At 39.8% G+C, this 27,710-nt stretch overlaps 2 protein-coding genes across 7 annotated transcripts in view; one reads left to right on the top strand and one right to left on the bottom strand.

Annotated features, from left to right (window-relative positions):
* Positions 1–27,710, top strand: part of LOC131233982 (uncharacterized) — a 96,061-nt gene that overhangs the window by 24,819 nt on the left and 43,532 nt on the right. The window lies entirely within an intron of this gene.
* LOC131233980 (uncharacterized) overlaps positions 8,172–27,710 on the bottom strand; it is a 69,131-nt gene continuing 49,592 nt past the window's right edge. For 2 of the 4 annotated variants that reach the window (XM_058230908.1, XM_058230911.1), the window contains 6 exons: positions 25,398–25,529; positions 25,196–25,309; positions 24,325–24,372; positions 14,953–15,037; positions 8,770–8,820; positions 8,172–8,650 (listed from right to left, as the gene is read on the bottom strand). In XM_058230908.1, the coding sequence (XP_058086891.1) occupies positions 8,562–8,650; positions 8,770–8,820; positions 14,953–15,037; positions 24,325–24,372; positions 25,196–25,309; positions 25,398–25,529 (519 nt within the window). In that variant the 3' untranslated portion in view covers positions 8,172–8,561. The remainder of the gene's footprint in view (positions 8,651–8,769; positions 8,821–14,952; positions 15,038–24,324; positions 24,373–25,195; positions 25,310–25,397; positions 25,530–27,710) is intronic. The other 2 variants (XM_058230909.1, XM_058230910.1) reach the window with 2 other exon arrangements.

Here is a 27,710-nt window from a genome sequence, read left to right as displayed (position 1 = left end):
CTGATCCTCGACAACAATCGCATTCCCATCACTACCTCAAAATCCGCACCGAATATCTGACCTAGGCCATCCACAAGGAGTCCATCACCTACTAGATCCAAACCGCTCGAACCACCAAGGTGGGGCCCACCGCCCATCCGAGCCCGATCCGTCACATCCACACCGTCCACCATTACCATCCTATCATCCACACCATCCATACCCTTCACTCTCATGGGCCCACCAATCGAGCCATCCATCACTATCATCGCATCATCCATACCATCAAACCGATCCATCCTCATCACGCCAACATCCACAAACCCTGGTGGCCCATCTGGCGTAGATCCACCAAGCCCATCCAACCCATCAAATCCTCCAGGCCATATCCCATCTTCACCATTAATAGTGGGAGGAGCAATGCCATAAATAGCATTGACTGCCTCAAGAGGGCCCACTATTTCACCATTAACCTCCATCTAACCACCTTCAATACCCATAAATGGGTCCACACCTACCACACTATCACCATTGATGTGGGATCCACCAAATCCAGCCATAATAAGGACAAAAGAAATAAAGGACAAAGAGAGGAAGGAGACAAAAGGAGAAGAGACAAAGGAGAGAAGAAGGGGACAAAAGGGATGGATTCAGAGGTTAGGGCGGAGAAGGAATATCCAGAAAGGTGCTGAAGAATGTACAGAGAAGAAGAGGACTTGCTGGAAGAAAAGATGGACGGAGGTGGTAATTGAATTACCACTGGCGGTACTCGGAGTACCGTTGCAAGTACTGACACCCCTATATCACTGCTGTGCTTGACAAGACAGGGAAACGGGCAAAAGTCAGCGGGCGGTAGTTGGACTACCGCCGGCGGTAGTCCAACTACCGTCCTGGCCCATAATCGTACAAGATCAAAAGTGGGGTCCAATTCCGAAACTCTGGAGCCCAATTCATCTCTGGAAAAACTGTTTGGGCCATCAACAACAATGTTTCAAGAGTCCAAGGGTAAAGAAGGCAGGCGAGAAAGTTTTTTTTATATCTGAGAAAGGTTGTACAAAACAAGTATACAAATCACATGATACAACAGAAACTAGTCATCCTCGTCAGGTATATATTCATCTTTACCCTTTCGGCGGACATGCAGACCCAGAAGACCTCCACTAGCGAAACGCGCACTATCACCGGGAGCATAAGTAGGCTGTAGTATGGGACCAATACCATACTACTCGCACCAGGAGCTGTACTCCCTCACTAGGTCGACGAAGGCACTAGCATCAAAACCCTCCAAAGTAGCAACCAGCTCTTGCTCAGGCACCGCTCTCCAGTTAGATGGACCAGATGGTGGACTAAACGGAATGAGCGGACTCCCATCCAACTGCCAAAAGAGCCACTCGCCGAGATACCACTTCGTCACTCGAGGGTCTCCCAAGATACGATGCCGCTTCGAAGCCTGGAAAGCCTCCTGGGCAGCTGGAGCAAGGGTCGCATTCGATCGAAGGTACGGCCAAGTACGAAACCGCAAAAACAGAGGACACACATAAATCATAAAGTACAGTGCAAAACAACATAGGGTAACACGGGACAGGGCAGTTACTTACATCATCAAGGACCAGGGCATCTATGTTCGACCTCCAAGCGAGATCAGAAAACATGCGTGTGCGACTGCGGTTATCCTTGTACCATAGCATCACCACAGCATCATGCGAGGAAAAAGAGGTGAATGATAAATCAGAGTGGGCGCCAAGTGAGGGAAATGGTAAAGAAAAACACACCTGCAGGCAATCACAGTCAGAAGTTAATCCTAATTATCCCAAAGCAAAAAAAAGTGAAGAAGCAGATTCAAAGGATACCTCAACGACCGGATAAAAGCCAGTCAGAGACCTGTTGATACAGCGGCTGGCCTTGTCCAGTCCTTCATACAGATGGGCAAGGAGAGCCGCATTCCAATTGTACGGTGTGGGGAAGGAGATATCTGTCACCAGCGTCAACAGACGGGAACTCACTAGCTCATTCCCATGGCAGAAGATCATCGTCCCCATAGTGTATAATATCAAGGCGCGGGTCTTCACGATGGCTACGGCCTCGGTCTCAGGAATACGCCGAGCAAAGTTTGACGATAGCCAAAGCAACCTGAACCGATGGCCGAAAAAATCTGAAACATCCGGCATCATCCCCAGCAGACTCATCCAATCATCCTCCGAAGGTATCGGGAGGTCATCCTCAAAAGGGACAGATCCCCCATCATACCTAAGGCCCAGCTGCATATAGATATCATATGGGGTGATCCCCCACTCTCCGAAGGGTAGATGAAAGGTATGAGTCCCAGCGTGCCATTGCTCCGTCAAAGCCGACAGAGGAGACATGTTCGTCTTGCTCAGATGAACCTAGAACAAATTGGTAAATGGAGTGCACTCCAGCACATTGAAAAATAGAGGCTGAGGGTCATGAAACTAGTCTGGCCAGTGGGTCCTGACTCCCTGACCCCTCAGGATCACAGGAGCACCACCCTCACGAGCCACATCAGATAAATGGCGACCCTCAGGAGGCACGAAACAAGGATCGACTGACTGACAGGAAGAGCCAGCGTCACTCCTACAATGAGGCATGCTGCACAAGCAAAACTTATAGGTAAGGCACTTCCTTACTGTCAAGCTTAAAGTCAAAGCCCTACTTAAAGCCCAAGTCGAACAGTCAACAGTCAAAGGTCCAAGTCAATGGTCAAGATTCTTAAAGCCCATTTTCCAAGGCCCATCCCAAAGGCCCATTTTTCAAAGCCCATTCTCAAGGCCATCCCAAAGGCCCATTTTCCAAGGCCCATTCCAAAGATCCATTTTCCAAAGGCCCAATTTCAAAGCCCATTCTCAAGGCCCATTTTCTAAAGGCCCAGTTTCAAAGCCCATTCTCAAGGCCCATCCCAAAGCCCATCTCCAAAGCCCAATTTCAAGGCCCGTCTTTCAAAAGCCCAAGCCATTTCTCAAGGCCCATTTCCCATAGAGTCCAATGAAATCACATCCAGGGACCACATCTCCAAATCAAGGTCCACCCTAACTTGGCCAAATCAGAATCATGATTTGGGGCCCACTCAAGGAAAGTCATCCATACATCAAATCAAATAAATCACATGGGATGTACCACAAATGGCAGCCCACCATCAAGATCCACATCATCAGAAATGCTCAAGGGGGCCCCAGATCATCCATCATAAGGTCCAGATCGTCCAAAAATAAAAAATATAAAAATATATAAAAAGACAAATAATTCCAAATAAAAGAGTGGGGCTCCCTTTCTTATCACACCCCACTCTAACAAAAAATATAAAATAATAAAAATAATAATAGAAAAATCGAGCCAACTCTTTAGTCTAAAAAAAAAAAAATCCAATAAGATCCAACGGTTGAGATCTAACCAAAATGGTCAAGGGTCCTGATCATGGTTCTCCTGAGCCCAAAAGGAAGATCCAAACCAACCAATGGATCCTCCAAAAACCCCACAAAAATGATCCAACAAAAATCCAGCAAAAGTTCTTTGATCAACCACCTGAGAAACAAAGATGGAAAAAAGGCAATGAAGGGCCACAAAAGAAATCCACACTCAAGAGCTTCTAGGGAGCTACAATGGCTTCCCTGGGATCGAATCAAGGATGGATGATATAGAAAGAAGGGAAACAATGATCGGACCAACGTTCAGCCCGAACCGATGGACAAATGCACGGACCGGTGGTAATCAGACTGCTGCCCCTGACAAGATTCTCTTGGGACAGCAGGCCGGTCCCCCATGACATGATGGAATATCCGGTCCTCTCTTGGATCCGTTGGACAAAAGCCCAAAAATAAAAGGAAAAAAAAAATGAAAAGAGATTCCTCCCATGAGAAGGTCAAAATCTCATGGGAATCTTGATAATTTGAAAATAAATTGCCAAAAAAATATAAAAATAAAATAAAATAATGTTTACAGCCCCATTATTTTTGGAGGCCATCTGGCTACTTGACCTAAACCGTACAATAAAAAAACCGGACGATCATGACCATCCATGAGAGTGGACAGATTTTTCAAAAATCCAAAATATTTCAAACCATTAACCCCATTAATTTATTAGTGGAGGCCATCTATCAATTTATTGCAAATAAAAATTGAACAACGACACCCACCCACGAGATCAAACGGATATTTTTTGAAAAATTCAAAATATTTTCAAATAAAATCTCCAAGGAGTCTAGTTCTAAAGAGATTAGTTTTCAAAATAAAAATTTTCAAAATATTGCACGCTGCGGACAGTACACTGAGGAATCTTCTATATTCTCCAGTTGCAGTCAGTGTAAACAGCTAAATAAGATTCGATCTCTTCCGGTTTCCTCAGAGGATGATCGAATTCGTACATGATACATGTATGATTGGCCTAATCTCTATATCTAGACAGTCGTATAAGTGCTAGTAGAAATGAGTAGATCCATCTCTGGGAAGAATAATCAAACTCAAAGTGACAACAATCCATTATAACCAAAGTCTCAGAATCAACAGACTGTATGACAAAAGATTACCTGCACATACCTAGTCCGGGATGTTCGGAAAATTTGATCGAGTCCAAGTCGGCGTAGTGAGTACCCCGTAAGGCTGCACCAACGTGCAGGGCAGCTAACCACTTTGACGATAAAACAGAATGAATACTCCTAAAGTGATTACGTAGCAAAGGAATGACAGATCAAATAGTACGGGAATCCTCGTAAAGCCGCACCAACGCGCAAAGGCCCTACTTTTCAGACTTACCCTCCAATGCTATTAACAATCTAATGTGAAAGGGTTGTGATTGGTGACCCGTAATGCCCCACCAACGCCTAGGGACAATCACAACGTTTTCCTCAACTCTCATGATATGTGCAAGTTACCTCTTTTCCAAATAGTCAACTGACAATGATACAATGACAGGCAACAGATTCAAATTACTATCCTTTCTAACCAGGAGGGTGGGGTGTCCACTTGCTTTGGCCTTCAGTTGCTCGCAACCTCGGCCAAAGAGGAGCATCTGTAGATACCCCACCCAGGTTAACATCTTGAAGAGGCAAGGATAATCCGCACCATGATCAACAATTCAAACCCGAAACCCTAATCCAAACCATACCCGAACCCGAAACCCTAATCCAAACCATACCCGAACCTGAAACCCTAATCCAAACCCTACCCAAACCCGAAACCCTAATCCAAACCCTACCCAAACTCGAAGCCCTAATTCAAACCATTCCCAAACCCGAAACCCTAATCTAAACCCTACCTGAACCCGAAACCCTAATCCAAACCATACCCGAACCCGAAACCCTGATCCAAACCCTACCCGAACTCGAAACCCTAATCTAAGCCCTTAAAACCTCCCAAACCCACCCCGAAGTCCCAAATCTAGGACCTATTTGAACCACGTTAGCCTAAAAATACACCCAGACAAGCCAAAAACCTAAAAAAGGGACCATCGGACAAACCAGCACATCACACAAGGACCGCACGCTACCACCAGCGGTACTCCGATTACCTCCGTTCGCCGAACGCGTGTCCTCCGAGCAACAGCTGGCACAGCATCCGAAAGTTAACTTTCTCCAGGAATTATCCCCCTATCCAATCCTATTTACCATTTTACTAAGTCCAAGAGCCAATGAGAGTGCGCCACTTGGCGTTTCTCTCTCCTCAACCAATCACCACTTGCCACCTCAGCTTTTACCCCTCTTAAACCTCACAATTACCGTAATGACATTGGAGAATGCTGTAAATAGCCCTCTCCTCCTCTCATTATAAGGGAGAAGAAAAAAGAAGAACACCTTAAGCATCTCCACATCCAAGAGAGTGAGAGAGAGAGGGAGAGGAAGAGAGGGAAGGAGAGGGAAGGAGCTCCCAAGCCTCCCAAGATTCGATCCTTTAGCCACCCCCTAACCTTTCCTCTTGACTCTTCTAAGCTAAGCCCATGTTGGTCATGGTTCAATCCATGTTCTAGCCTACCCAAGTCTAAAGCCAAGGATCCACTCATCTCATACACCATTATGACATTTACTCCCTTCTTAACACCCTTGCTTCTCTAGACTTCTAGCGAACATATGCTCTGACTTGTCGTACTAAGAATCTTGTCACATCAGAAATTCCTAGTAGTCTAGTTTGATTTTCTTATCCTTTTACATAACCATCATCATATCCGCCTTTTAGACACACCGTTAGACGTATGCTCTGTGGCTTGCCGAAACTTCGGATCTTGTCACATCAAAAATCTGTGCATGTGTCTAGTCTCATCCCGGCCATAGCATCCATCTTCCTTTAAGAGTATTTTATCACACTAAGTAGAGACCGTACATTTGTACGGACAGAGAGGGTTCCTAACACCTTCCCTCTTTGTAATCGAAGTCCGTTACCCGGAATCTCGGATCGCAGACCAGGAGTCAACCTAGGGTAGGAAAGTCTTCAGATTTCTCCAACCTTACGTATTCCGCGGTTTTAGCCGACTGCGGGATTCTGAGATTTATCGGCTAGTGGCGACTCCAACATCCACAAATTAGCCTAATCACCCCCACTGCAAAAACCACACATCTAAATTAGCCTGGGCACCGATTTTCAGTGTCCACAAGTTTATTTTTGAGTTAGCCATGACTAACTAATCTTTATTGTTATGTTTAGTTTATAGATTCATTCTTTTGGATTTGAATAATGATTAGTTAATTGAAATTGATTTAAATTTCCTTTAAAGCTTTTGTATTGTTTCATCTTTGATCCATCATCGATTCCAGGCACATCGATTGCTTAGAAATATAATTACAATGCTTGATTAGAGAATGAATTAATTTGTAAAATTTATTAATTTATTGTAAACTTCGGGCACAATAGATGCTTGAATTTCTTACGATTGATGTTCGAGTACTTCATGAGAAATCGTTCAATTAATAGCATACCTTATTGGATATTGAAATTAGTTTAATTGTTTGATTTTTCGATTAGAACGAACTGAAATTCGATTCTAATTGAGTTATAAAAGATTAATTGATGAATTATGCATTGTGATTAATAGAAGTTGATCTCTAGATTGCTGAATTAAAAATCCAAACAAACCATTAAACTTAAATCAGTTCTAGGTTGTGTTCCCAATTCCTTGTGGATTTGCTATCGGTCTCACTGAGTTATTACTACATCGATGCCCTGCACTTGAGGTTGTCCGAATATATACACATACAAATATTTATTTCATCATACAATCATGCACCTATAAAATATTGAAATGTAAACAGATTTTTGGCGATATAATTAAATTATTGCCGATACATTGGTGATAGAAGGAACACTATAGGTTGGAAAATATTGGTGATACATCAGCAATGTCAATACACCAAAGATACCAAGTGATATATTGCCGATACCTGCAATTTCTGATACCAGTGTTATTTGTAACAGTACTACAATAATCACCAAGCTGAATCGATAATATTGTAAATACTCCAAACAATGTATATATACTCCCAAAGGAAATATTGGATGGGATTGGAACCCACTTGTAAAGGATAGGGGCCCAGCACATCGGCATTGATGTGCATCTATCCAAACCATCCTGATTGTGGGCCTCACTGGATAGATTATGTCTAAAAATCACACTGATCAAGCAATCACAACCATCCAATTAATGGCTATCGAATGGATAGATGGAAGTCGTGAGTGGTCCAAGTTCAAATTAATACAATTTTTTTTTTGTTATGCTCCATCCCCGGTTGGACCAGTGATTTGGATGGTTGTGATTGCTGTAAAACTGCTGAGGATGTGCATTGTTGAAGAATCACAACCACTTTTTCATTGGGGCAGGATTAACATCAGAGTTGCCCTTGTACAGGGTTATAATACTCCACAGAAAATATTTCTGACACTTCCCCAGGGAGAGATTTGCCTTAGAATTTCTACTCTTCGGGCCTGTTTGGTTGATGCCTGAAAATGAGTTTCATCTCATTTTAGTAAATTATAATGATGTATTAGAGATCATGATCTCTAACACACGATTACCTTAATTATAATTGTGTATTACGATTAACTTAAATGAGATAAACCCATTTTCAGGCATCTGCCAAACAATCCCTTAGTTATCAAAAATCATGAGGCTCACTTGTGTTGTCCTGTAAAGAAAGAGCCCTTTCATATCAACATGAGTACGGTTTGGCATTTTGAAAATCTACACAATGTAGAAATGTCAATAATCACGACTAGCTTTTTATCACATCCCGAGCCAAACACAGCCTTGCCATCTTCTTGGGACACAAAACATCAGTTATTAAACTCCCAAAACATTAAGATAGGAATTTAACCATTTGAGCCAAGTAAATAACAAGATTGAAAAAAAAAAAAAAAAAAAAAACCTGCCACAAGAGAAGGCATGTTCTGCCAACCTGGGCAGCGAAGAAAACACAAATTCAGCCAACAATCCTGACCAATACTCAAAACATCACCACTGGGCTCCCTTTCATGCTACGCAACTATACATTCCTGTGGTGATTCTCCAAAACACGAGACAAAAAACGATAAGGCCTCTCCAGTGCCCTCCACATCCAAGAAATGCTTTACAGAGGGGCATCATAAGGTTATGGTGACATGGCATTGGAAGATACAAGCATCTGCATTTCTGTTTCCTCTGATGACGATCTCCCAGAACAGTCCATGGCAAAATCACCTGAAAATGGAAGTGAGATTTAAGTGGGAACGAATAAACAAGCATTTCAAATTTTCGATATGACGCATTAAATAGGTAGCTCCCACTAAGGAATGTTAGAATCATCTCAAATACAATACTAAACATACAATTGCTCGATGGCTGCTCTGGTGATGTGCCCCTCTTCAATTCTACATGTTAAACAATTGAAAAACAGTGAGGGCAGGCGTCTTGATCTTAGAAAGTTACTAGGATGCAAGATCAATTGCAGACTTTATCAAACTCCTGTGCTTCTTAACAAAATCTACATAGTTTCAGGACCATCTTAAAAAGAAAATTTATTATATGGAAAATGACCCTATGTTGGACATCAATCATCCAACTTTTTGCTCTTGTGATAGATGAATTAACTGTTATCCGACATGAGATCCTTTGGTGCATGTTGTTTGAAAATGTGGTGCACTGGTAGAAGAGGATAGAGAAGGGGCAAATGCTAAATTGGAGGTTTGGAAGAAGCAGTGTTCAAAATATCGGTATCGTGCAATATATTGCAACCTTGGGATACAGATACGTATCGGTTTTCGCACGGGATATATCGTTTGTATCGCATAATTTATCGCACTTTTTGGGAAACATGGGGAAACATTAGCAAAATGGTTGAATTTTTTTTTTTTTATGAAACTTCAGAAATTATTTAAAAAGACCTTAATACACACTTTTAAATCATAAAATATCGAAAAAGAAGTGCACATGACAAATTTCCTTTGTATAAGGTACTAAGTTATGCATTATCTGTTTAAGCTAAAGGTAAATATATTTAAATATGATGCATACCATTTATAAATGTATAAAGATATGTATGAAAATGAGTCATATCCAAACCTCAATTGAAATTCATTTTAACATATCATTTTAGGGCATGGCTTGAAAAATAAGGCAGATCCAAATCTGAGGTGGACCACACCACACAAAATAGTGGTCATTGAATGATCACCATTAAACTTTTTTGGGCTATAAATTTTTTGGATAAAGCTAATATTTATGTTTTCCCATCCAGGTTTGTCAAACCTCATGAATAGATTGGATGACAAATAAACATTACGGTGGGCCCTAAAAAGCTTCAATGGTGGACATCATTGCCACCACATTTTCTTGTGGTGTGGTACACTTGATCTTACATCTGTCTCCTTTTTGGGCTCATACCTTAAAATTACTTATGAAAATGGATGGAGGGTGTGGATTGGCTGGTGTACCACAAATTAGCGAGGTATGGGTATGTGCCGTGTGAAGATGGGACGCAGATTTCCCACTAAATCCTTTCGCAGGAGTGGGGCACAGCATGATGTTTGTGAGAATTCTACTCCATCCATCAGTTTTGTGAGCTTATTTTAAGACTTGAGGCAAAAATTGAGCACGATCCAAGACTCAAGTGGGCCACACTAAAGAAAAAGGTGGGTAGGTAAATTCCTATGGTTGTAACCTTCCTGACTCGACAGTGATGTTTACATTCCATCCATATCGTTCATAACATCATTACTACTGGGATGAATTGAAAACCCAAATATTAGACTGATTCAAAACTTGTGGCCCCACGAATATTTCAACTGTGGACCTTCAGTCCTCACGTTTTCGGCCCACTTGAGTCTTGGATCTGGCTCATTTTCGGCCCTGTCTTAAAATGTGCTCAAAAAACAGATGGACGGAGTGGGTTTCTCACAAACATCGTGGTGGACCCCACCTAAGTTTCCAGCGCATGAACTTCATGCGAAGTAGCGCGGACGATCATCCACCTCCAGTTGTATAAACAGTTCAAAGGAGATCAGAGTTACATGGGTCCCACAATAATGTATTTATTATATCCACACCGTTCATCCATTTGGAGAGATCATTTTAGATCATGAGCCCAAAAATGAGTCACATCCAAACCTCAATTGGACCACACCACAAATAGCGGTGAGGACAATGATTCTCACCGTTATAACATTCGTACAGTCCACCATAACGTTTTTTTCCATCCAATCTGTTCATGAGGTCACAAAGACCTTGATGAAGAGGAAAAACAAATATCATACGATCCAAAACTTTTGTGAACCCCGAAAGGGTTTCAATGGTAGACGTTCAATATCCCGCTACTTTTTCCAGTGTGGTCCACTTGATCTTTGGATCTGTCTTATTTTTTGGCTCAACCCTTATGACGAGCTCGCCAAATGGACGAACGGTTTGGATATAACATATACCTCATGATGGGACCCACAGAACTTGGTGACGTTAACACATCATCCACGTCGGTGGTGTGCGGTATGCCATCCCATTCGCATCCCATTAAAAGGGCTCGAAGCCCTTTTTTTTTTTTTTTCGAAAAAGAGAGGGTTCCAGAACCCTAAAATCTCTACCAAATCCATCATTTCGCCGAGAATATCTCCGGATTTCGCGATTTCTCTAGATTTCGACGGATTTCGCCCAAATCAGAGATTTTGTTGCTACGATTCGAATGGCCCTTCAAATACAGCTTTCGATTAGGGCGATCTCCTCTACAGGTACCGAAATCTACTTGTTGAGAGGTTTTTTGTATTTTTTTCCGAATAATGAGTCTGTTTGTCGATTTCCGACAATAATGGAGGAGGAATCGTGCGATATTGCACGATGTATCGGCGATATCGACGATATATAGCACGATATCGACGATATATTGTGCGATATCTGGATTTTGAGATTTTTTGTATCTTCCTAGTGTTATCAGACGGGTTTCGTCTCGCTGGGAGCCGATAACGATAATATCGGCCAATGGTATCAATATTTCGAACACTGGGAAGAAGAAAGCTCTAGACTAGAGGTTTAAAAATTAGAACCGGGGCCAAGTGTTTGAAATGCAACTTCAATAGGACTAGCTATGAAGGCGGGGATTAATTAAAATCGATGGCTAGGAGATTCCTTGAAAAGCAATTAGTTTCCTTAGCTTTGCCCTCTAATTCTAAAGGGTAGGGAGATCAAGGAGGATGTTTCCAAGAGATTTGGAGCTGGGTAGGTAATATGGGGATGCACCTATGGAGTACTATGAGATTGCCATGTAAGCCCATGAAACCCGAAGGAAAATTTTAGAAGCCAGCTATTCAATCATATGAAAAAAGAAAAAAAGAAAAGAAAAAAGAGGGCAGTTTGACAAGATGAACAAAAGATGAATGTTGCAAAGATTATAAGGTTGAGATGGATGTATTAGAGACTAGGATAGAGTCAAGAATGAGGTCATCTGAAGCATCCGCAAAGTATCCCCATAAGAAATAATGTTGAAGAATTGATTGAGATGGTTTAATCATGTGCTACAAATATCGGAGATGACATGGTGAGAACTTGTAAAAAAGACCTAGGACTTAGATCCACGTGGTGAGAAAGAATACAAACATAAGGCCTTAAATAGAAAAAGTGGAAAAACAAGATTTGTAAAACCCAGATAGCCAAGACAGAAGAAGATGATGGTGATGACCCTATGATAGACATGCATGACAGGTCGTCGTTGACAGCGAGATGCAAAATCATCTGAGAATGATAAGAAGAATCAACACACGTCATCACTAGTGCTTGCAGTACTAATGATATCAGCTGATATTATTGTTATCACATCACAGCGATGTGAAACACCACTGAAATACGTCCATTTCAGCATATCAATGATAGTATCATGATGATATATCGCTTTGTATTGACGACATCATCGATCAAGACGTTCCAAAATGGTAACGGTGGCCGTAACAGCCACCACCATTATTGTTATGATATGGGCCATATCGGCCCCCGTATCGGCCTTTAAAAAAAAAAAAAACCTTTTTTTTAAAACACATGCACACACACCCCACGCACTCACGCTAGTGGAATTTCACCACCTATGGGTACTCGAACCCTTGACCGGGAGTTGAAACTCCTGAGAGTCTACCACCCAACGGGGTCCTTACTCTATCGGCCTTTAAATTTATTTATTTTTTGTTTTTAAAAAAAAACCCTGTTACAAACCCGTTACGGCTAGTTTTTTCTGTTACGGTCGTTATGGCCATTTCGACCCCCTAACGCGTAACGATTATGACTGTTACCGTTATGTAATGGCCGTTACGGCCATTTTGTAACCGATTTTGAATACCTTGTCATCGATGCAATGCAATATTTTCAAAATACCGTCAATATATATATATATATATATATATATATATATATATATATATATATATATATATATATATATATATATAAAAGGTTGTATGGACGATTCGTTTATATGTATTGTTGATATTATTGATACTAACAACGACATCGGCCCTTCCCCTTCTCAAAAAAAAAAAAAAAAAAAAAAAAATCTATAATTTATATATATATATATATATATTCTCAATTCTTCCACTTCTAAACCCTTCCTTAGGTGAATCCAACCAAGTCCCCTTGATTTTTGGAGGGGAAACATTCTTTTTTTCTTTTGCGAAAATAAAGATTGGACAATGGGTAGGACCGATTTTGAAACGATGATGTTTTTTTTTTAAAAAAAAATTTAATTCCTTTTTTGTGTGCAAATCACTTGGAATCAATAGTACTAAGACAGAAATCCATGATTTTGCATATTTTGCATGCTCAATTGTGGATTTTAACCTTTGATTTGGGTGTTTAGGGGAAATTTGGGGAAAAAATTGAAATTCCCCATTTCTGCCATTTAAATTGCACTTGGACTATGGAAAAATTACACCGGTCATGTCAGAGGCCGATTTACGAATTGGCGGAAGTTTGGATTTTTGAAAAGAAAATCTTTTTTTATTTTAAAAATAAAAATTCTCAAAAAATCTAGTTTGATCAGTGATTATTTAGCCATAATTTGTAGGTGTTTACAAATGTTGGATGACTTAATAAAAGTTATACTCTAACGTGCGAATTTGGAAAATTTGGCAAATCCGGAATTTCCTTCATTTTAAATTATAATTAGAGCATGGAAACATCACATTAGACATGTTGGAGGTTGATCTACATTTGATGGAGGTTTTTGGATTTTTTGAAAAAAATAAATAATAAAATATATATATATATATATATATATATATATATATATATAGAATTCAAATTGAACAGTGTTAGCCTTAATATATATGTACCTATTTTCTTAATATTGTTTTGTAGGTAGAAAATGTTTGAAAAAGGGAAGCCCAACATTGGTTGATAGCATTTCGAGTCCAGGTGCAATTATTGTGGGCACGTGCCGAAGAGCTGTGGGTTGTCCCATTTGAAGGAACACACTTAGCATGGGGCATCGAAATGTTGTCAATTACTCAAGTGTTCCAAACGAGGTGAGAGGGAAGATGAAGGAAGCATTAATGAATGGGGAGAATATTAGAGATGGTTGTGTTGTGCGTGACAGGAAGTTTAGGGACGAGTTAGCACGGCTAACGCAGGACCTCGAGGATGTAGAGGTGGATGAGTATGAGGATGATGCCAACTATAGAGGTGTTGTAGATAAGTAATTACAGGAGCAGTGGGATAAGGATTGGATGAGATGGTGGGAGACAAGTAGGCCCACTTTTGAGAGGTTTACGTGAGATGTTGGTGGAGGGAGTAGAGCGGGGAGTAGTAGTTGGGAGGGTGATGGCAGTAGGGGAGGTGATTATAGTAGATAGGGGATTAGGGGTTGGGTTGGGTAGTTGTAGCATATGTTGCAGTAGCAATATGCATGTGCTGGATGTACCTCCAAATCTGACAATGTATAGAATGGAGGAGGGACAATAGAAATGGCTGAAGGATTTGTGGAGTAGAGGGGATGTGCATAAAAGGGTAGGGAAGTTTGTTCCAATTATATATATATATATATATATATATATATATATATATATATATATATATATATATATATATATATATATATATATATAACCATATGCCAACGAATGTAGCGGCCAGCCCGCACTTCAAGAATATTATCACTGAAGTGTAGTGGGGGTGAGGGTGTAAACCACCTACGCCATGTGAGATTATAAGGTAGAACTTAGATGGTGAGGTTGCTAACATGTGTCATTGTATTGACAAGTTGAGGCGACTGTGGGAGATATGGGGTCATGTTGATGTATGACGGGTGGACAGGACTAATATCGGCCGATACTATCGATACTACAATAATTGCTAATCACAAAAGAGATGACATAAATAAAAATATAATCATCCATGCATATAGGTGCGTCTAATATTATGGAAAAGAAAAGAAGCATAACCACTTCACATGTTCTTTTACGAAATAAAAGGAAAAAAAACAAACACAAGAGAAGCATTCAACGAATACATAAAAAAGAGCAAAGGATTCATACTGAAAGGTTGATGTAGCCCTTTTACAGCTTCAAAGTTCTTGTACGTATAACCAACAAAATTTAAATCTTTCGGAGCTAACGATGCCTGCCAACAAAGTGAGAATTAATGAATGGGTTGCCTTGACAGTCCAATAAAGAAAATAAAGCAAACTCAAAAGTCAAACATATATAGTGTTATCGAATGTGAATGTGGGTTTGTTATATGGCCCATTCTTAGGTCCATCTAAGTTTAGGATGTAATGGATATTTTTTCTTTTGTTATTAATGGGATTCTTGTAAATATCAAACCTATGTTCATAGACTTGAGAGAGGTGGGAAGTATGGACCCCAATCGTCATTCTCTCTCTCATTCTCTCTCCTCTCCTCCTTTTCTTCTACTCTTTCCTCCTTTCTCAATCCGTCCACATGGTATCAGAGCTAAATTGATCCAGGCATCGATCTCTTCCTTCTTCATCAACATTTCTCTCTCTATTTTATTTAAGGTGAAAATCTAAAGGTCATTGGGAGTTCAACGTGATGGACAAAAGTGGGGCATCATGTTTATAACTAGATTTGAGATTTTAAAAAATGTGTTGAAGGTGAGTATTGCAAGGGTAAAAGAATCAATATACGTGTGAAGGTGTCGAAAGAAGAAGTTTCATATGCCAACCCCTATCTACAAATTATGAGACTGCGACGAGAGAGGAATTTTGTGTTGCTAAATTCCTCTCTCATCTTCATCCTGAATTTAATCCTGTTTGAGCTCAAAATTCCTTGAGGTAGTGAGATCCCATCTATTACTGAGGATTTTACTCGTATTCAGCACGTAGTCAGTGTCCAAAGTTCATCTTTGTTAGATCATTCTGCATTTATGCTTGCATCTGGTAGAGAAAACAGGGAAAGCCATGGTAATGGTTGTGGTTGTGGTAGTCATTTTGATAGCAAAGTTATAGGAGGGGGTCACTTTGGAGGCTGAAATAATTAGGGAGGCCATGGAAATATTTTAGTGGTAGCCACAATTGTGGCAATGGTAATCGCCAGTGCACTCATTGTGGTCTTAGTAACAACACAACAAACATGTTGGGATCTTATTTGTAAGCCTACCTAAGCAAATTACGTATGTTCCTCTGACGAAAGAACCAAGGGTCATCTCCCCAAGCCAATCTCCTCCACTTCTAAGCCCAGTCTTCAAGTGATAAAATTAACTTGTCCAAGGAAGAATATGCAGACTTCTAAGGCATCACTCGACCACGCATCATTATCCACAGCTACTATCTCGCGGTCGGGTGCCTTTGTCTTGCATCGTTTGATAGTGTGCCCTGGGTCATTGACTCGGGAGCTCCCAATCATATGATCGGTAAGCATAATGTGGTATCTCAGTTGATACCGTCGTCATCCATGTCTTCTATCACATTAGCAGATAGACTCTATTACCTTAATTATGGAATAACTTGATTTGCATTGTGGACATGCATCTCTCCTCAAAATTGGCATTCCAGGCTTGGCCATCCCTCATTAAGTACTTTAAAGAGTCTAGTCCCATCATTCTCAGCACATTCTCGCTTGGCAGTGGTTTTTTACAATAAGGCTAGCATGGGACATGATCATTAAGCATGTTAAGCGGAAGTTGTCTCATTGGAAGAGTCATTGCTTGTCCCTTGAAGGTTACCTGACCCTTATCAAAGCTGCCCTCTCTATCCCCCTCTCTCTCTCTCTCTCTCATTGCCCAAAGTCTATTTTACTTAGGCCTGAAAAACTTAAAAGGAACTTTCAATGGAATGGGAACTTCAGGGGGCACAAATTCCATCTTCTCAAATGGTCAAAGGTCTACAAACCTTTCTTAGAGAGGGATGCTGGCATATGGGATTCGGTTGTCATTAACTCCGCCTTTAATGGGGACATCCGAGGACGTACTCGGGTGTACCAAAGATGGAGACGACCACCCACATCAGCGCTGCTTTCTTTGTGGATGGGAGATGAGTTCTAGATGGGGCCCGCCAAGCCATTTTGAAGACCTCACAAGCATTGGACGTGCATCAGGATGACCCCACCTTGGGATGATGCATGCGGGCTGCTCAGGAGATCATTTTAGTCATACGATTTCTATTTCGTGTCGATCCGACCGTTGGATCTTGTCGATCAGGCCATCGGACCACCAAATCTTCTAGATCATGGCTCCTTGGACTCTGATCTTGTTTTCTTTATGTTATTTGTTATTTTTAGGAGTTATTTGATGGTTGAGATTGATAATATATATTTTAGTTTTCTTATTTTGGATGATGGGCCACTTAAGTGAGTGGCATAGTTGTAATTATGTTGGATTTTAATTCCGAATTTTTTATTATAAAAGAACAAGGGAGGTGGAGTTCCAACCCTAGTGGAGATTTGAGAAGAAAAAAGAAAAAAGAGCTCTCTTGTGTGAAGGAATTTTCCTTATTGTTATCTAGGTTTTTTTTCAAAACAAAAAAATCCTCCCTTCCAATTAAATTGTGGAAGGATAGAAACTTATTTGGTGGTGGATTCCAAGGCACATCATTCCTCTTCCTCTTCTTCAAAAGGTATTCTTTGTCTTACATCCATCCTCTCTCCTCTTCGAAAGGTATTCTCTTCTTCTCGTCTTTCTCTTTTCTTTTCCATTACAACCTTCTAAACCTTATTTATATCCTCAATTTCTTATTTTTCCCAATTTCTAAAAACCCTAATTCTAAAATTCCCAATTCCCATGAACCCTAATATTTCAAATTTCAGATTTTCCCCTTCTTAACCCTAATCATAAAACCTACTAGTTATCCCCTTTAGTGTGGAACGTGCCTATGCTAAATTGGAAGTTCTATACTTCCATCGATCCTAATTTATGTGATTTCTTGGCATGCGGGCATGTGATTTAGGTTAAATCAAATTTTATTTCCTATTGTTTACTCTTAATTAATTGGTAGGTTAGCATATTTTGTTAATTGAATTACTTTATAGACTCTTTCATAATCTCCACGTTGCATGCTAGCATTAAATCATGTGTCCTGCATCAGCATTCCTAGGTAAATGGATTTGGTGTTTTGGATTGGAGGTAGGCAGTCGGTGGAGAAAGATCATTGTAAGAAAGTATGGCATTGAGGTTAGGGGTCGGTTTTCCAAACCTTCTTCCCTTGCTAAAGTCCTAAATAAAGAATGGGCTTTCCTTTGCCCTAAGCAATGAGTTGTGCATCTGGCTTTGTATGGATTGTTTAATTTTTTTAAAGGCCTATGCACTCTCTTCCCCAGCTTGGCTCGTGTTGCCTCAAACCGGTCAATTTCTGTTGTTAATTGTTTCTCTGATGAGGGATATGGGGTCTAATGACCTCGTTGCAGGAGATCTCTATCAAATTTGGTGCTGGAAGAATTCCTTAGTATTCTGGAGCTTTTGCAGACCTCGTCCTTCCTCAGGAGTTGATGACCGAGTTCGTCCTTCCTCGAGAGTCGACGACTCGCTCACTTGGTCCCTGAATTGCTCGGCCAAGTTCTCGATTTGTTGTTCAAGCTCCTCAACGACCTCCCTTTTGTTCTTAGGCGTAGCTATCCCTCTTTTGCATGGTCTTAAAGAGCTCCTCCAAAAGTTGTTGCACTTATTTGACTTCTAGCTAGGGGGAGAATTCTTATAGTGGATCATTTAAAAGGTTGGTTAGTTCCCAAAGGATACTCTCAGACCCTTTGAGTTGACTACTTAGAGACCTTCTCACATGTGATAGAGCTTCACTCAGTGCGGGTAGTTATTTCCATTGCTACAAATTTGGATTGGCCATTAACTTGATGTGAAGAATGCTATTATTCATGGAGATCTGGTTGAAGAAGTTTAAAATGGATCAACCACTTGAGTTTGTTGCTCATAGCCAATCAAATAAGGTATGTCATCTCAAGAAATCAATTTATGAGTTGAAACAATCTCTAAGAGCTTAGTTCGACACATTTTAGTAAAGTAATGTTCGAATTCGGAATAAAACGTAGCCAGACCGACCATTCTGTTTTTGTTCAGCAAAGTGAGGCACTAGTGTTGGTTGTATATGTAGGCGACAATTGATAGTACAAGAATTAACGTGTTGAAGAAATCCTTATAGTCGCATTTTTATACAAAGGACTTGCATTGTCTTCAATATTCCTCATGCATAAAGGTGACCAAGTCCAAGGTACGCATCAACTTGTCACAATGAAAATATGTGATGGATTTACTGAATGAGACCGGCCTTCCAGGAGCCAAGCCTTTCAAAATTCACATGGACACAAATTAGAAACTTAGTGTGGATTAGGGTGAATTAATTGATAGCCTAGGGAGATGTCATCAGCTTGTTGTAAAATTAATTTTTCTAACAATAACCCAACTTCATATTACATATTCTATCATCATGGTTAGTAAGTTTATGCAATCTTCTCAGGTTCCTCCTATGAAGGTCGTACTTCGTATATTAAGGTATTTAAAGGGAGCACCCAATCGTGGTATTCTCAGAATGGTCATCTTCGAGTGAAAGGATATTTTGATGCAAATTGGGCTAGCTCTCCATCTAATAGTCATCCACATCTAACTACTTTACTTTTGTCGGTGGTAATCTTGTTGTATGGAAGAATAAGAAGCGAAGTTTTGTAGCTTGTTTAAGTATTGAGGAAGAATACAGAACAATAGCCCATGCGACATGTGAGCTTATTTGGCTTAAAACATTAATGGGTAAACTTGGGTTTATAATTGAGGTTCCTACAAAGCTATACTATGATAATCAAGCAACCTCTCATATTGCCACCAACCCATATATATCATAAGAGCACTAAGCACATCGAAGTTGATTGCCACTTCATTTGGGAGGAAATTGCGGCTAAAGAAATTTGCATGCCGTTCGTCAAGTCCCAAGATCAACTAGCAAATATATTTACAAAAGTTGTGCTGTACTCAACTGAATCGTCTCTTTATCAAGCTAGGCATTTATAATATATATACTCCAATTTGAGGGGGAGTGTTATCGAATGTGAATGTGGGTTGTCATATGGCTCACTCTTAGTAGGCCCATTTAGGTTTAGGATGTAATGGATATTTTTGCTTTCATTATTAATGGCATTCTTGTAAATATTGGAAACTATGTTAATAGACTTAAGAGAGGTGGGGTGGGGACGTTTGAACCCTAATCCTCATTCTCTCTCCTTTCTTCTCTTTTTCTTCTTCTTTTTCCTCCTTTCTCAACCCATCCACATGCAAAAACACTAAAATTGAAGCATATTCAAAAAATATTGAAGGACTTTATCGAATGCAAAGCAATGAAAAATTTTCCAAAGCTTAAATGTCTAGGAAGTTTAGGGTTAATTTAGTTCTCTTATAAGGGCAATTACATGTTTCCCAACATTCATATGGGTAATTTCGATATGTTAGAGTTTGTAGAGATAGGGGGCACATTAAGTATATATTGTAAAGTCAAAGGTAGGTTAGGGCATTTTTTAATTACGAGTGTTAGGATAGGAAACTACTTTAGTGGGGAAAGGTGGGTTAGCTTGGGTACATTGTTGTCAACATCACGGTCGTCGTCATTGTCATTGTCGTCATCATCCCCATCATTTTTGTTGTCAGCGTAGCCTTGTCCCAACTTTGTGGTCAATCATCATTATCACTTCATTGTCATAATCAGTGTTTTAAGTATCGACGATATCGACCGATATATCCCACGATATATCTTGCATCCCACCAATGCGATACGAAACGCACAAGTAGTGGGACATATCCCACATGTTTGATCTGGTGAGCATTTTCGATTTTTGATCCTTTGTCTCTTTAAATCATGTTAAATCAATGTCAAATTGTTACAAATGAAAAATTATGAATTGGGAGCTTCAATTTCAAGATTTTGGGGAGATAGGCCGAATTGCAGAAAATTGAAAAAAAAAAAAAAAATCAAAATTTCCCAATTTCTCGCAAATCGGTTGCAATCTTTGTGGCCAAACATAAAATCAAACATGTATGTAACCTGATCTAGTGATTCTTCTTTTGTTTTTGAATGTATTGCATGTGTTTCCACACGTCTTCTTACATTTATAAATTATATGAATAGACTTTGAATATACTTGCATCAATGTTGTTAGACAACACATGGATTAAAACCCCATACAAAGAAAGCCTATTATATGCATTTGTTTTTTGTAATGTTTTGATTTATAAGTGTGTATTGATGTCTCTTTTAACAATTACTAAAGTTTCATTGAAAAATTTGTCCAATTTCCCAATGTTTCCCCATGTTTCCAACAACAACGATACATTACGCGATACAACTGATATATCCCATCTGATAACCGATACGTATCCGTATCCCAAGGGTGCGATACGGAATGCAATACCGATATTTCGAACACTAGTCATAATAGCCTTGCCCCAACTTTGTGGTTAATCGTCATCATCACCTCATCCTCATCGTCATTGTCATCATCATCCTCACTATCATTTTTTTCCTCTTTTTTGAATGGTAATTGAAGATTTCATTACTAAAAGGAGTTGAGCAAGAAAAAATCATAGAGATGATGAGACATCATGTCATGAATAACAACCATTCAAAAACCAATAACAATATCATCCAAAGAAGAGACACCCTCATGAACTACTCTTTCTCTTAAAGGTAAGGAATTGTAGGAGTAAGAGAAGCCCACTCCAACACCATGGAACCTTTGAGAGGAACCAAAGAGGTAATTTTACCTACCAAAATCATCATATTTCTCTCTTTCCAAATTCTCCATATGGGGGAGCAATTCCCACAACAATCCCCCCCTTGGGGGAAAGGACCTTTTGCCCCATCCCACAAACAAAGCCAAAATGGAAGAGTTGAGAACCCATGCATAGCTAAACATGTTGAAGTAATGATGAAAAATATACCTCAGGCTGTTGCAGTGCAAGAAGAGATGATTAATAGACTCCTCGTCCTTCTTACATGTGATGCACATATTTAGAATCAAGATGTTCCTCTGTTGAAGGAATACATCTATGCATACACCTATGGAGTACCTTCCCTATGTTGGAAGCAAGGGTATTCACACCTTGCGAACTCCTCCAGAGTAACAAACCTTGTACACATCCATTGTAGCTATGCTTAGCATGTAACAACTCTGTTGGGACTTGGGAATGTACAAATCCATTGTATCTAGTGTGTTGAGTGACAGATCTCTAGTTGAACCACCCAAAGATGACCCCAAATATAGTAAATGGCACGCCAATAATCCATTGGTCGTGTAATGGCTATTAAAGTCATTGGATGAAGAAATTAGTCATGGACTGTACCTCTCCCAAGGAAATTTGGTACTGTCCATGAACTACATTCAAACAAAAACAATATGGCCACGATTTATTAGTTGTATCAAGAGATCACGTCTCTCAAACAAGTACAGAAAACAGTAATTGAATAGATACTAAGTTACAAGTCTTTGACAAGAACTAGAAAACTCTTCAGAAAAAGAAAAGAAAAAACCAGAATAACCTGAGAGTATTAAATACTACTGCCTCCTGAGGCACAAACGAAAGGGGTGGAAACACGAAGGATAGTTAAATTATTGGCTGTACTTAGTTAACTTTAAACTTTTAAACTACATTAGAACCAAACTATCCATGTTCAGATACTTGGAGGGCAAAGCATTCTGAACCTTAACTTTGTCCATGCTCTCCTTTTGAGAGATGAGCGATGCATGAAGGAAATGGAAACACCCATATCAGTCCAAGAAATGCCCTTTATCTCCAATGGACCAATAAGTAGAGGAAGAATGTTTGATCAGAATCCTAGAGGACAAAATGACCATCAAGGATTTGGAGGGTGTGGATGAGCTAGAGGGGAACAATTACGCCCTCATAGTAAATAGAGAAATCGATTCATTGATACAAACTGGAAATTGCATGGCAAACCTTCCTCAGCTCCTAGATGCTGTGCTAATAATGTCTCGCTTGAACCTAGTGAGAATTCGAATGCTAATCATACTAGTGGCAGCGATCCCTCTGGTGAACTCATTCAAGTATCTCATACTGAATATGAGTCCATGCTTCGAAAAATGGCAAATGTCTAGGGAAACACCGCTTCTTAGTCCTCATCCCACACAGCTCTTGTGCAATCAGGTAGTTCAACCTCTGCAATCAGCCAAAGAGCTTATAATTATATCTGGTACGTTAAAATCCTTTTTTTTTTCCCTAATTGATCATACTTCTGTTGAGAAAGCGAAGGTAGTGACTGCAACCTATATACTAACAAAGCTGGAAAAAGTGTTGTCCCTATTTCTTCCAACTTGTCCTTGTCATCAGTTCTTTTTGTTCCTGATCTCTCTGCTAACCTATTATCTATTATTCATCTTACAAAGTCTTTATACTGCTCAATAACCTTCTTTAAAGATGAAGGTGACTGGTGGTCATGAAGAATGGACTGTATGTTCTCAATTCTCATAGCAGCATTCACCTACTAGCTATTTCAGTACGGATAAGGATGAAGTTCATGTGTGGCATTATCATTTTGGTCATCTGTAGAGTTTTAAAACATTTTTACCTTTGGCTTTAAATCTGAATCAGTTTAAGTGTGAACCTTGTGAACTTCAAGACATAACCGTAATGTGTTTCCTCTATGAGAAAAAAAAAAAAAAGAAGCATGAAACCTTGTTTTCGATAATACATTTGATTTTTGGGTTGCTCCTTTGCCACAAATATTGGATCTTGTTACTCTATATCCTTCATTGATGATGCTTCCCATATGGCATGGATATCTCTCGTGAAAAACAAAAATTTCAAGTATTCCATTACTTTAAAACTTTTCACAAATGCGTTTACAACCAATTTAAGACAAGCATCCAAACTCTTCGAAGTGCCAATGGAGACAAATACGTTTCTACAAAATTTCACGCATAATTAAGAGGAAGAGCATGGGGCTGCGTCTCAAACCTCATGCCCACACTCCTCAGCTACTGGTTTCATGGTGGTAAAGAAGCAAAAAAGGCAAAACTAAATGTAGAAAAGAATGATATTTTCTTCAATGATTCCTCCCTTTAGAAAGAAAATTGATGGGCGTAAGCCTCTTAAGAGGTGTATGGGTATAAACGCCTCTGATATGCCTCACTATTTGAGGCATAGATGCTTGTACATTGAACTGCAAGGTTTATGCCTCAGGGCATTTTGAGAGGTCCTCAACCCAAGGCTCAAGGCAAGCCTCAAGCTTCAAGGCATAAGCCTCCACGCATTTTAAGACATTGGTTGCACCTTTTCTTCCCTATCTACTTCAAATGTTCTACATAGAGTAAAACACAAAAGGGAGTAGATATCGTCAAAAACCTTCGTCTCACATAAATATTAACTGCCTTGAGATAATTTCGACAATCAAAAAACAAAGGTTACAAATACTAATGCAAATAAAGAATGGATAAATCAATCAATACCTTCCGCGAGGGTCCAGATCCAGTCCTTGCTGGAGTTGGAGGATCCAACTGTGGCACAATTCCAAAATTAATTGAGTAACAGATTCACAGAGGAGTATACAGCACAAGAAATCCCCAAGCAGTGGGAAAGATGAAGTATAACTAATTCAAGAATGAAAGATCATCTGAGAAATGTTGGTTTCTTCCACAATCAAAAAAAGGTTCTAGGGATGATAAAAAGGTTAAGGTTTTCAACAAGCAAACTCTTAATTATAAGGGAAAAAAAAAAAAAAAAACTCAGCATATTTTCAAGGACCAGCATACTGTTGAACTTTCTAGAAAATGACATGAACATCCTCAGTTAAAAAAATAACTGGATGACCGGCTGTTTCAGGATATGACTAAGCAGAATTAAATGCATAACCAAATGAATTCAACCTCCAAGAAAATACAAAACGCCATAAAAATCACGTGATCTTTTTCCCATGAAGAAAAGAAGAAGATGAAACTATCACATAACAAAGATTATTTAGCACATCATGCATGCATAAGGATGTTTATGTCAAGAAAATTGTGTAATACATAAAAGGCAAATCACAAATGAGGTAGCATCATTGTAGACAAGAGCTTAGTTGCACTAAGAGAAATTGGGATGGGTTTGGGTATGGGAGTGAGGAAGTGTCTCTTTGAAAATGTTAGCTAGTCTAGGAGGTGGGGTTTGGAGCGTGAGTTGACGTTTAGTTAGATGCGGGAGAGGAAATGTTCATGAAACTTAAGGACACAGGTCATACAACATTTACCTCAACTCTCAAGTAGTTGAAAAATAAATAAATTGTAACCGCAAATTTCAACTAAAAAGAAACTGAGCGACTCAATAGGAAAAGCATCATACTTCATCGAACTTCAAAAAGTTTTGTGTATCCAGCTCGTCATTGACCTTTGGCTTAAATGCTGCATCCATTTCATAGAGTTTGTCCCATACAACATCTTTAAACCAAGGATGAGCCTGAGGCATGACAATGGTAGCAGACTTAACAAAACATATAATCTAGGAAAGTCAAGCAGTGAAACCTACAGCAGATTAAACACTGTACCTTTATTTGATCTGCCCCTCCAGAACCTAGCCTATGGTTGACATCACATAGCAATCTATAGATAAGATCCTTTGCCTCGGGTGTCAACCGAGGCTCTTCAGGAAATTTCAAGTGATTTCTCCAATGCACAATCTGATAGTCATCAGTGAACACCAAGCGAAAATAAAAATTATATATCCTTTAACATAAAATTAAACAATATGCCACATTATCTGAAGAGGCAGGTATCGAAAAGCAAAAAGTATATTGTTTACCTATATGATGAACATGAAAAAATCATCAACCTTACCAATGTATAGAAAAAATGGGAACATGAAAAACAACATTACATCATCATCATCATCATGGCCTTGTGCCAACTATTTGGGGTTGTTTTTAAAGGTCTTATTCGAAATAGGTATTATCGCAATTTCTTGGTAAAATATCACAAAATAGTAGAATGATATGTATCACAAAATGTACCATCATCATCAATCATCATCATGAAAGCCTTGTCCAATCTAATTGGGATCGGGTTTACTTCATCAATCAATCTATCTAGTCATATCCCTTTCTCATGACCTAAATCAAGCCTTTTAGGACTTCCCCTCATCCTCTTTCCAGGTCACCCTAAACAATGTTCCTTTATTGAAGCCATCTCTAGTTGTCACCTTCAATGACCAAACCATCTCAAGCTGCTCTCCATCATTTTATTTCCCATTGGGACTAAACTTTATCGTAGCCTAACTTAATTGGAACTAGCTCACCTTAGCTAATCCATTCTCAAATTTTTTTTTTCAAAGACCAATTAAAGCACAAGCAAGACGGAAAAAGAATACAAAGAGGAAGAACCTCAGAAATTACAACCCCAAAAAAGAGGGGAGATCACAATCGGCTACATCTTTCAAAAGAGAAGCCCGGTCTATCACTAGCAGCTCGACCTTGCCCACCACCGACTCCTCCAAACCAGAACTATTTTGAAAACACTGACTATTTCTCTCCCCAAATAACCCATCACGTAGCTGGGAGGATAAGACAGCAAATTATCCTGCCTTTCTTTCGCACTCCTCCACCATGCCAGGCCCATAGAAGCTCTCTCTCGGTGTGGCATAACCCAAGGCGAATTGAATACAGTAAGAAAGTATGTCCAAACCTTGTGAGACAAGACCTTGTTCTTGTCAACTAACCAAGTGAAGGCAGCAACCTTGGGAGAGGGATCGTAGAGCCAAAAATGGAAGCCGCAATCCCGGTCAACGACCGTCCCACTCACCCAAAGCATCTTGTAGAAGGACCTAACCAAGAACCGGCCCGAGCTGTGAGCACGCCACACAATCAAGTCTTTCCCCCTAGTTGGAGGATGGATGGCTTGCAACCAACCCAATAAACTGGTGATCTCTTCCAACTCACTATCCGATAGGTCCCTCCTACAAGGAGGCACCCATAAAGCTGTGAAATGACAAGAAGAGAAGCAATCCGCTACTTTGTCATCTTTGGAAGGCACCAGACGAGCTAGCCTCAGAAAGGCTTGTTGCAGAGGAATATCACCACACTATATCTCCTCCTAGAATCTAACTCTAGAATTGTCTCCTATCGTGAAAGAGATGCCTTTTTCTGAACTTTGGCTTCAGCAACACGCTATTGTCTTCCAAGTGTTTGACGCACTATAGAGAGAGCACTCTTTCACGTCCCATCCCCCGTCCTGCAAGCCATACTTGCTAGCAATAACCCCTCGCCAAAAGCTCCCTTCTTCTATACCAAAATGCCAGCCTCTTTCCTAAAAGGGCTAGGTTCATACTTCATACTACATAATTCCCTTAAGCCCGCACCGCCCTAATGACTAGCATACACACCTCCCATTTCACGAGGAATTTGTGATTTACTTCAGACCCCTCTATAGGAAATCCCTCCACTTCTCTAACCTTTCCAGCACAGACTATGAACACTTGAATAAGGGCACGAAGTAAAGACATGTTAGAGAAGGTGGCTTTAATTAGAGTTTAGACCACCTCCTAAAGAGAGCTGCTTTTCCAATTTAACAATTTCCTGTCTATTCTCTCAATCACCTTATCCCATAGGTGCTTAAAGGTTACTCCATCCCATGGTACCAATGTTACAGTGCTATGATGTGGTTTGACCCCTTAAAATGAGCCATCTTGGGCTACGAAATTAGCTCCACCCCTACAAGACCTTTTTTTTCCCGGTGCCCATTCATTTGGAACGCATCAATACAACAATAATTTATAGTAACATTTTTAATAGCATATACCTCCATAAGGATATATATAAGCAAATTGGTTGCCGTCTTTCAGAACATTGATGTCATTTTACGGTTAC

This window comes from Magnolia sinica, chromosome 18 (assembly GCF_029962835.1).
Source record: "Magnolia sinica isolate HGM2019 chromosome 18, MsV1, whole genome shotgun sequence".
In the NCBI taxonomy this organism is placed as follows: Eukaryota; Viridiplantae; Streptophyta; class Magnoliopsida; order Magnoliales; family Magnoliaceae; genus Magnolia; species Magnolia sinica.
The sequence above is the reverse complement of the archived record's forward strand: the minus strand, read 5'-3'. Positions and strand labels throughout refer to the sequence as shown.